Here is an 11,881-nt window from a genome sequence, read left to right on the forward strand (position 1 = left end):
GGTTTTTTTTAGCTTAATTTACCTTAACTGATCATCTTCGGAGTCATTGGAATGGTAATTTGACTTATTCCGGGCTGAGTGATGGCAGTCTCGCTTCCCTCTAGCACCTGTGAGCGGAAAAACCACGCTTGCACATTTGTGCCACCGAGCCAGAGGCATGACAAACAAAGTTTTACGCTAAAGCTGTAGGCAGTGTAGGGGAAGCTCTGCAGAGAAACCTGCAAGCGTAAAATGAGAAAACAGCAAAGAGATCGCCACAAATCCTGCATAGTTCCTCTCTAAGAAACAGTAAAGGCTTTAGCCATAAGTCAGCTATATTGTCTGACTGGAAATATGAAAGTACAGCTACAACCAAAAAGAACAATTTAAGTCACCTAAAGACCCACGGTACAATCTATTCAACGTGCTGTTGACTTAACCTGTCAGATGGGACTGGGGGGGTGGAGGGGAGAAGGCCGTTCCTTAAAAATGCAGACAGATAGAACACACACAGATCACTGCTGTTCCTGGTCCTGACGTCAGCAGACTCGGTCAGGAAAAACCACACAGGACCTTTCAGGAAGTTCATTTCAGGGCTGAAACCAAAAGGTTGTGACCCAGTAATGCATCACGGGGCCAGAGAACACTCAGATACTCTACAGAGGACCAGTCTCTTGTCTGGTGCACAATCAAATGCCTGGAGAAGGCAGACGGAGCACTCTGGCTCCATATAATTGGTTTCGAGAGTGGGCGGCTATCCTCTGCATTTTCTAAGTATTTCACTTGTGGCTACCACCTTTGCTGACACCAACACATTAGGTGGATTCCACTTGAGGTAGTCGCCTGCCTGTCTTAAGACGACTGCATAACATGATTATTTCTGAGATTCTGATACATTTTCAACCCGGAATTGTGCATAGGCTACACCATGGTTGAAAAGGTATCAGAATCTCAGAGATATCCATGCAATGCAGTCATCTGGCATTAAGTATTCTGATGCCATCGGAGTTGTGTACATCTCAACTCCAAGAAATTTATTTCCAAGAAATTCATTAAAAAAAAAGACTAGTTCATAGAGAAAATATCTTTATTTAAATGTCTTATCCAGTTTCAAAAAACAATCTTACTATTATACAATATCATGGTGTGCCTTAACAGTCAAACCATTCCGGCAGTGTTTTCTCATGTGCAGCTAAATCTCCTGTTAGCCTACACAACATTAAACAGAAGTGTTCCTTTAAAATGACCAAAAAAATGACAAAAACAGTTAAACATACTTAAAAATTTAAACAGTAAAACACAAGAGACTTTACAAAAATGACCGACAAACTAAAGTGCTGTAATTTGTGCCAGAGCCGTTAATCAAGGGTGTCCGTTAGAGGGTTTGTTTCTGCTGACATTCAGTGTTTGCGCTGTAGTACGAGATCCTCTTCAGAATGCTGGCCTTGAGTTTCCGTGGTAGCCATGACACCTGTTCTGTCAGAACAGTGTCATTTTGTCCGATGCAGTTCTCACATAACCTGCAGAGTCACGGGACAGTGTTAAAGGTGTGATATGAAGCTGGTAGGCTACCACAAATGTATACATGCACACAAAATAATTGTTTCTCTGGTAAAATCACACAAGATTATGACAGATACACACACACACACACACACACACACACACACACACTAAGGAGCACAGTCGATCTGACAGCTACTGTTTAGATGGTTACCATAAACTCTCACACACACACACACACACCTGCTGACAGAATAAGGAGCACAGTGGATCTGACTGCTACTGCTTAGATGATGGTCACCATAAACTCTCTCACACACACACACACACACACACACACACACACATGTTTTTGATCTAACAGTGTACTTATTACTGCAGCAGCACAATGAAACAATATTTGCAAATTCATTCAAGCAGAATGATTGGAATTTGAGAGCTAGTGGGACCACACAAGAAGGCGGAAAAAAGGATGTTGTAGGCTAGTTACATCATGTCACCACGAAACAGACTGCATTGAGACCCAACTAAAACAATCATTCCATACTTCTGCTGGATGGGCTAAAGATTTTTTTTTCCTTCTAAAATAACACACTGTTCCTCTGGCCAAGCCGCCAGCAAGGGTCAAATATGTAATTAAAGGATTTGAGTTCTTAGCAGCAGAGAACTTAAAATGACAAATCGGTCTTGGATCGCAAATCCAAGCTCGGTTTCAAAACATAACTACACGCCTGAGCCGTGTCTTGTTCAGAAGTGTTCCCTCGTAAGCATGTACAGTAGAGAAGTAAATCGGCTACTGTAAATGGGCCTGTGATCTTTGGGTATAATACAGCTGATCTACATTATCATATAAAAGCCGGTTACAAATTAAAGGGACACTTCACCGATTAGCCTTAAGCTTTGTATCTTTAGAAAACCAGTCATGTTTTTGAATGGTCGTGCATCATTCCCTCAGTTTGCCTTGAGATGGGAGAAATACGGATTTCAATGTTGGACTTCCTGCTTTCAATGATGTAAAAATCATCATTTTACATCATTGAAAGCAGGAAGTCCTATTCATGGGTTTCACTGAGGGAATGATGTGCGACCATTCAAAAACATGACTGGTTTTCAAAGCCTAATGCTAATCGCTGAAGTGTCCCTTTAAGATGGCAAGATATCTTCCTATAAACCTGCGATATTAAACTTCTCAAAATATAGCCTAACATGTGTCGGTTTCTGTTTCTCCGTGATGACCTGCCAGGTTGCATAGGAACGTATAATTTTACCAAACAACTTTGTTGCCAGTAAACATTTACAGCATATATTCATAAACAAATTACTTTGAACCTTTCCTTCGTCATGTCCCAAGTCTCATTAACCGCCATCAGATATTCTTCATCTCAAACGTAAAGGAATGTTCCTATTTATAACCCACTGCATGTCTAAAGGCCCTGTTGTCAGAATGCCAGAGAAAGCTCTCTCTCTCTGGCACTGTTTCAGCTTATAGGAGGAAGGCAAGTCTTACACATCTAAATTCTGCGTGTGACAGGGCTTACTAGCTGTAGTTTGGCCCCTGGTTTCACACAACACACCTCTCAAAAGTGTCAGTGTGTGACGTGTACACAACTACTTTAGGCTCCCACGTGGCCCAGTGTGGCCTAACATTATTACAACATTCAGCCAACACATAACAAACACCTTATTTAACCTTTGTTAAACCCAGATTACGCTGACTGCTTTCTGGACTGGTTTGTTTGTTTGTTTGTGTAAGTTTGTTTGTTTGTTTGTTTTTAAGGTTTTACTTTGTTGTTATTTTACCTGAGAAGGGAGTAAGGCTGCATCTGGAAGACCAACACGTCTGAGCAATGATTCTGCGACGGCGCCCTCAGGACTGCCACCTACGGGAGGGGAGGACAGAGGACATGAGGACCCTGAGGATGGGCTGACTGACATGCTGATCAGGCGCCCCCTGGAGGTGAAGCTGAGACTGCAGCCAATTGTTTGATTTTCTTGTTCATAGCTCAAACCAAAATGCTGAGAGCCAAAAGAGGCCAAACAAAGTGATTTGGCACCAATGTGTGGTTGGCCTGAACAAAATGTACACATCCTGAATGTAATGCCACTGTACACTGAGGGTGAAACAATAGCTTCAAAGTTTCACACACACACACACACACACACACACACACACACACACACACACACACACACACACACACACACACACACACACACACACACACACACACACACACACACACACAAAAAGACCATCTTTAGATTTTCCCCTCCGGTGGGCCCCTGTGGTTCAAATCTAATCCACCCTTCAGCAGGATGCGACACGAGATTCTGATCAGCAGCAGGACGTGCATCCTCCACCGTCTCCCAAGAACTTTAGTCTAACGAGGACACACCGCACTCACAGAACCTCTCGTAGAGATGTATGGGGTTAGTTCAGTCCAAGAATCTACAATAAAAATGCTTATGCCTCCATAACCAAATGGATGGGGTTAGTTCGTAACGCAAACATGGCAGTCGTCTATACATATTTCACCCCTTCCGCTGCCAAAAGTTGACATGTGAATACATAGTGCCAATCATGTGATATGTTGTGAAGACGTTGTGCTAATCATGTGGTGTGATCACGCAGCTTGGTGTCGTGAAGGCTTGCGCACGTGCGGCTTTGCCCGTAAGAGATGCCCGATAAACGCCCAAAATGTGTTGCAATATGTTGCAACACAATACATAATACGCAGTTGGGTATCTGCTTAAACAAAGGTATTTGTCTACGTGGACCAGTCATCCACATGACCATGCATATAAACTGCAGATCATGGATCTTGGTGCCTTGAAAACGCAGATGTTCGGTTATGTGTGGAAGTTTTTTTTTTTTCCCCAAAAACAAGGTAATGTGGATAAAATTATTTTATAAACGGAGGGGAGGAGGACGAATATTCGGTTTTAAAAAATACCCGGCTACGTGTGTACATAGCCTAAAAGGACTTTGATAGAAGTGCCAAGTTCTGTTCATGTGCACCGCGAGGAAAACGGTCACATTTTCCCTCACTTTCAGCCACACAGATACAGTACATCACATCCAGCGGATGACCACCATATCCTAAACAGCACCACTTACTGTACTGTACACCTATAGCCTGGGTGGGTGTTCCCATGCTGCCTTGCGCGCAATTTGATTCACGCTGCTAAGGAAGCATGGAAAAACTACCGCCCTAATTTTTGCCTCGGATAAGGGACCAATCACAGAACAGGGGGGAAAGCAAGACGATGGTGAGCTACTGTATGCACAGACACATTTGATAAGACATCCGTGGCACCCAATGAACGGATCTGGGCATTTTTCCAAATATGAGGAAATGAACGTCTGGTTGCCAACACCACGTCTCATTGAGAAGTGGTAGGTGCCAGCCAGGCTAACTAACACCTCCATCAAGCCTAATATCTGCTTTAGCGTACAACCACCCCCCACCTACCAAATACTATCACAAACATTTCACGTCATATCAGAATCTGCAGTGTGCAACGTGATGCAATAGGCAGCCCCATAGCTTAGCGACGGTGAAGTAAAGGGCTTACATGAGCATTAATCTCAGATTTTCACTCATTATAGCCTAAATACGGCTCCAGTGTCTGCAGTCCCTGTGCAGCCCAACTAACAGAAGTACAACACACGTTTCCATGCGAGTCACATGAATGGCATCCATACATTCATTAATCTCCAGCACGCTCGTGTGGAACAGCTTGTCTCGCACCACGTTTTTTTTTTCATTTTTCTTTTGAACGCATCAAATCCCTACATTCCTCTGAGCCTCTGTTGTGCAATCCCCTCCTACCTGGGGGGAGCAATACATACAACCTCTTACGACCACAACAGGTTTAAGCGACTCATTCCTACGTTTAGAACGTCATTAGTGAAGGGCCTAGGGGAACTTTGGCACATTCCCTCAGAATTAAGAGACGAGGAAAAAAAAAAGAAATGTCACGTCAAATGCCACGTCAAATGCCACAGAGTGGCTAAGGCGAAGCGTCACAGGTCACAAGAGGTCACAGCAGGCAATGTGCATGGCCATGTCAAATTTCCTTTGGAACGAGTATTTATCTTCTGGTGCATTCCAGACAAATCAGATGTCGGAGGTCCGACTTCAATTCCAACCTTGAAGTTCCGACTTCAATTGACGTTCCATTGTACTCTTTCCCAGAAGGAGGTCAGAATTCTTGACTTCCGAGTTGTCTGGAATGCAGCATTAATACTCATAAGAAACTTGTTATAATCAACTCTTTAAATGATAATGCTGCTGGGCACATGCACTTACAGTATGATGCCCGCATCTCCAATTGATCGCCATAGTCGTATTTAAAGGTACACTATGCAAGATTGTCACCTTAATATAACCTTTACAAAGCCAATTTGATGGTAAACAAACTTGTAATAGGAGGATCGTTTACCTAGCATAGCCATTCAGCATAGACGTCGTAGAGACGAGTTGCCACCGAGAAAACCAGCCTTGCAACTTGGCAAGAATGGCGGCAGACAAATCTCGTGAGAATCGGGAAACATCACCCTGTCAGTAGATTAGCTCTTTGGAGCCTCCACAACAAAAGAATTTACATTGTGTACTGGGGGAATAAGTCACGAGAGGGTTGCTATTTACAGCAGGGTAAAACATAAATATATCACAACTCTAGAGGGAGCTCTGTAGTCGCCAAAAATACCTAAACCTTCACGGTGTACCTTTAAAGCATCTTCATCTACAATGAGACTGTGAGGGACGATGCCATCACACTCAAACAAACACAAAGAATCAGAAAGAAACAGAAGCAGCAGGTCTAAAGTGAAAGATGTGGCACAGCTGCCCTTCATACAGTCATACAGTACATGTGGATACCCTTTTTCTCTGCCCCCCCCCCCCCCCCCCCCCTCAACGTACCGAGTCCATAAGCACTGTGTACTCTCGGGTTCCCCCAAACACCACCACGTCTCCGTCTTTTCCCAGCCCAGCCGAATGCCATAGCCTGAGAGAGAGAGAGAGAGGGGGACGGAGAGAGGGAGAGAGAGAGAGAGAGAGAGAGAGAGAGAGAGAGAGAGAGAGAGAGAGAGAGAGAGAGAGAGAGAGAGAGATACAGGAAAGCATTAACCAAGTAAAAAAAAAACAATATTTTTAAATAATATTAAAATATTGAGTTATTGTGGTCAAGAGAGATGCCCCTGAGGCACTGACACCAGAACAAACTGGTGCAACAACAAGTGAGCCATTCAGTGGAAGGTGAAGCGACTACAACCCCCACCTCCAACCCCAGCCCCGGCCCCGGCCCCCGTGGGAGTGACCCTACCTGGGCTGGTCCCTGTGCTGCTGGTCCCTCTCCCTCCACTCTCTGGTCCGGGTGTCAAACTCCCACGCATCACCTGAGGGCAGGGGGGACAGAGAGTGCACATTACAAGAAACAGACACGAACCATAGGACTTCCGGCCGAGACACAGATACAATGGCAGCATAATGGAACAGTCATCATACCCCCCAAACTTTGAATTACCTATACAAAAATAAGAGTATTGAGAAATTAAGAATATTGAGTAAGAGGGGCGAGATGTTAGCAAGGGGTAAACAAGGCAAAGAAGACCCAAGATGGGATTCCTCTGATCTTCTTTACTTCATAACTGTGCGTTCACACCGCCGGCGACTTGAGCTTCCAAAGATTCCGGAAGTCATTCATTTTCAATGGAAGCCGGCTTCTCTCAGCTGCCAGCAGCGACCAATCCGTCGGCGTCGCGTTTTGGGCGTCTTGAGCGACTAGAGAAAGTTGAAAGTGGTTTAACTTTATGGTAATGAGCTATGACGCGGTTCAGCGACCAAACGAATCAGCAACGAACATTGAATGCTACTATGTCAGAGCGGCCAAAGCATCCAAGCTTCCCACGGCGTCCTTTACGGGGCGTCCAGAGCGATTTTGGACGCTCAAGTCGCTCTTGGTCTGAACGCACAGTAACCGGCGGTGTCCACCTGGCGCCTGTCCTTGCTCTGACCCCACCTCTCCCTTGACCATTGACCATCGAACATCAAGGGAGCCGTCTTCTCCTGGTCAACACGCTGCTCTCCCAAACCCATAATACTCCTCTGACTGTTGGTCTGTTCTGCTCAAGATATGTAAAGGCCTTGAAATGCTCACAGCAAATGCAGTAGGCCCAGAAACGCTCACAGCAAATGCAGTAGGCCCAATATCACGTACGGGATAATGTATATAACGCCGGTCATTATCGGAAAATAAGTAGGCCTACCGACAGGGCGAACAGGACCCCTAAGCGGAGGGGTCTTGTTTCGCCCTGAAAGTACTTATTTTCCGATAATGACCGGCGGTGTTCTGTACATTATTGCACTTATCATACGGCTACTTGCCAAAATGAGAAAAGAAACTTAACTCAATGTGTCTTTAGCAATGACTTGACTACCGTTTCGTGGCTTCCGCTAGAAAAAATAAATAGTTTGCCACAGTTGACAGTTGTTAGGTGTTGCCTGGCAACATACTTCGTAGCTGAGTTTTACTTTCAATGAAATTCCATTGCAACCAGCGAACGGATTTGTTGCGGACTGATATGAAAGACACAAAACCTGTTGCCATTGGCAGCGGTCATTATACCTTTGTAGCGGTGATTATACAGTTTTAATGACCGGAAATCCCATTCAAGTCAATGGAGCTTTGTACTTGCATTGTGAAGAGCCGTATAATAATAAAGCTTATGAAACCATGAATACATCCTTTGAATCATGAAAAAACACCACAACAATACATCTCAATAACAGGAAATAAGAGAAGAAATAACTAAAACCAGCACTAGACTCGAGAAGAAGCACACGCTGAGAGAGAGGAGACAAGACAAGACACAACACATAGGGCCTGAGTTTGATGGAAGCTACTTGAGTTTGATGGGCAGGAAGCTACTGTACATCTAGAAGTAGACTCTGAAATGGGCCTCTCCAGTGAAGTGAAATTGAATAAACCAATCACATGCCACCAGGGTTAATTTCCGATCTTTGTGTTTATCTTTCATTAATCAACTTCAGCCTGACTCGGCCCCAGTCTGTGTGTCTGACCTCGCTCTGGCCACAGTACGCATGCACGGTCAGCAAAATACACTGGCCAAGTCACACGCAACGTGTGTGAGAATGGAACAGAGAGAGAGAGAGAGAGAGAGAGAGAGAGAGAGAGAGAGAGAGAGAGAGAGAGAGAGAGAGAGAGAGACCAAACCAGAGGAAGAGAGAGAGAGAGGAAGTAGAAAGGTCATTAAACAGAAAGAAAGATAAAGAATTAGAAAAAAACCCTGATTTATAAATAGGTCTGCAGAAAGAGAGAAGTTGCGAGGAAACTGGTTGCAACGACCTCTCTAGCAACGACCTCTGAACTTACTCAGCGGTTGCCCGGTTGCACTCAAACCGCCAAACAGGAAGAGTTTATCTTCTGATACAGCTGTGAGCGTGTGCAGAGAGCGTCCAACCGGGAGGGGCCCAACAGTGGGGTATCTGTGGATGACACACACACAAACACACATCTGTAACAAACATGCTTTCATGACCAAACTCAACGAGAGGAGCCACACACACACACACACACACACACACACAAACACACACATCTGTAACAGTAACCTGAAATAGCAAACACATTCAGTAGTCATGAGCGAACACTAAACAAACATGCTTTCATGACCAAACTAAATGAGAGGAGCAACACACACACACACACACACACACACACACACACACACACACACACACACACACACACACACACACACACACACACACACACACACACACACACACACACACACACACACACACACACCACACACACACACACAGTTGACAGCAGAGCAACAGGTCAATGGGATTTACGATGCTCACCTACACCCCCCCCCCCCCCCCCCGAGGGCAGAGCAATACACATCACTAAAGAGCAGCAGTCAGCACTCTGCTCCACTTTTCTTTTACTTTCCCACACACACACACACACACACACACACACACACACACACACACACACGCAGCCTTTATTCACACCACGTCTCTCTGGTGATCATATGCAAAACCTGAGGCTTGAGCTGCTAAACTGGTAGCCTCGTCATGTGTCTCTCTGCAGTCTGTTTATAAAGTAGTGGTACAGTGTAATTTGCGTCTATGCAGTGGACATGCAGCTTCACAGCAGAGGAGGAGCTGAGAGAGAGTGACAGAGACAGAGAGAGGGAGGAGAGGAGAGACCGAGGGAAAGAGAAAGAGAGAAAGAGAAAGAGAAAGAAAGAAAAGACATACATCTGGGTCCATGTCCATGTGTCCAGATCAAGGCAGTGCAGGTCCATGTCAGTGGAATCCTGTGTTGGAAAACAAAACAAAAACAAAACCTCTGAATTTTCTGAAGTGTGTAAATCAAGATCTTACTTACGGAAGGAATTCCTGATGCCTTCACATTATCAGCAATGCTTGTTTTCAGTTTCCAACCTCTTTCATTTGTGGCACATCACTAATTGTATACACACTCATAACTATAACCTTCATTCGTTCCTATGGTTGACATAATGAATGTTTACAAAGCAGGGTATTTCAATCCTGCATAAATGCTTCACTTGACATTTAGCTGTGAGCTGGACTGAAATTCCTCACCAAAACAAAACAAAAACAAACTGTGAAACAATGATAATGGTACACTGCACTTTATCTGTTAAAAATGTATTCAGTAGTTCCTCTGCACCCAACAAATAAAACAACATCCACCCTTCGAGGTGGAAATCTTGGAATGTAAACAAAATTGAGACAATCTGTCTACTTCCTCTTCTAGCATTGACATTTTGGGGCGGTTTGATCATTTTACAAGCATGCTGAGAACAATCCGGAACAAACATGAACTCTGGCCAGATCCCTGTACGTACCATGCCCCCACACACGTAGCCTTTGTTGCCAGCGGTAACACTGGCATGAGAAGCTCTCGGAGATGGGGGTACGCCCTAGAGAGAGAGCAAGAGTGAATGAGAGATAGATTTTGGAACAGGTCAGTGTAACCCTACTCCAAATGAGTGTGCGTTCACACAAACCTGGGTTTACTCAAAGGAAAATCAATGGCTGCGAATATGGTTGTAACTAATGATTAACTGTTAACGATTAACAAATGACATTCTTCACATTCCAAACAAGAAACAGCAAAAAAAAAAAAATGACAAACTGATGAGGACCAAAATAGTTGCAGATTAATTCAATGATTAACAACTACTCGATTAATTGTTGCAGCCCTAGCCGCATTTAAAGGGACCCTTCACCGATTAGCATTAAGTTTTGTATCTTTAGAAAACCAATCATGTTTTTGAATGGTCGTGCATCATTCCCTCAGTTTGCCTTGAGATGGGAGAAATACGCATTTCAATGTTGGACTTCCTGCTTTCAATGATGTAAAAATCACAATTTTACATCATTGAAAGCAGGAAGTCCTATTCATAGGTTTCATTGAAATCCATATTTCTCCCATCTCAAGGCAAACTGAGGGAATGATGCACGACCATTCAAAAACATGACTGGTTTTCTAAAGATACAAGGCTTAATGCTAATCGGTGAAGTGTCCCTTTAAGGTAGCAAAAATGTTTTGGCTCTATCAAAAAGAACACATGTTAAACATTTATTGTACATCACAACTTGAACGTTTCAGGACGGGTGCAAGAATGTGAAAGCATTTCGCCTTCAGGAGACACGTTCATGATCAAAGCAAGAGTGTAATGGCGGTAGACCTCTAAAGAGTCACCCCTGTTCATTTTCCCAGTCACCCCGCATTAAACCTTTGCGCTTCCAAACGCCCGTCAGGCAGAAAGCATAACCTCCAAGTTAACTCACCTGTGTCTGAGGCTCGGACCAGGTGTTCGTCTCAGGCTCAAACATGTGGACCTCATTATTCCAGCCCCAGAACCTGAAGATCACCGTGCCTATGGTGGCCTACGAGGACCAAAAAGAGTGTTGGCTAAAAATACATCACAGATCTGACAGCACTGTTATTGTGTAAACACGCCGATCCGAGGGCAACTAAAGCATGTAAGCACTCAAACCCGAAGGGAAGAGAGAATTATGGGTAAAAACAAATATAGTCATATCCTGTGTTGACAATTGCACAAAGTAAACACACAATGCCCGTTTCCATTCAAATAGACAACTAACAGATACTAGCTCTTGCTTACCCAGGATGTGTGGTCTACTGTGAAGTTCTTGACATTGTTGATCTCCCGCACCGTCTTGCACCCATAACCGCCAAAGTAGATGATTCTGGAACCACAGAAGTCAGTGCTCAGGACATAAGGTCCCATAAATCAGCTCTAGTCGCCTCTCTGTGACCAAATAATCACATTACACAATTCACCAGGCATCTGCTGGTG

General features: G+C 44.3%; 1 protein-coding gene across 1 annotated transcript in view; it reads right to left on the reverse strand.

Annotated features, from left to right (window-relative positions):
* Positions 1–1,052: 1,052 nt before the first annotated feature.
* Positions 1,053–11,881, reverse strand: part of LOC134070332 (kelch domain-containing protein 1-like) — a 16,300-nt gene continuing 5,471 nt past the window's right edge. The window contains exons 5-13 of the mRNA XM_062526645.1: positions 11,687–11,771; positions 11,349–11,447; positions 10,400–10,474; positions 9,786–9,844; positions 8,884–8,996; positions 6,814–6,886; positions 6,411–6,495; positions 3,283–3,362; positions 1,053–1,499 (exon numbers count right to left, since the gene is read on the reverse strand). Coding sequence (XP_062382629.1) covers positions 1,355–1,499; positions 3,283–3,362; positions 6,411–6,495; positions 6,814–6,886; positions 8,884–8,996; positions 9,786–9,844; positions 10,400–10,474; positions 11,349–11,447; positions 11,687–11,771 — 814 coding nt within the window. The 3' untranslated portion in view covers positions 1,053–1,354. The remainder of the gene's footprint in view (positions 1,500–3,282; positions 3,363–6,410; positions 6,496–6,813; positions 6,887–8,883; positions 8,997–9,785; positions 9,845–10,399; positions 10,475–11,348; positions 11,448–11,686; positions 11,772–11,881) is intronic.

The sequence above is a fragment of the Sardina pilchardus genome, chromosome 22 (genome assembly GCF_963854185.1).
Source record: "Sardina pilchardus chromosome 22, fSarPil1.1, whole genome shotgun sequence".
NCBI classification, from domain to species: Eukaryota; Metazoa; Chordata; class Actinopteri; order Clupeiformes; family Clupeidae; genus Sardina; species Sardina pilchardus.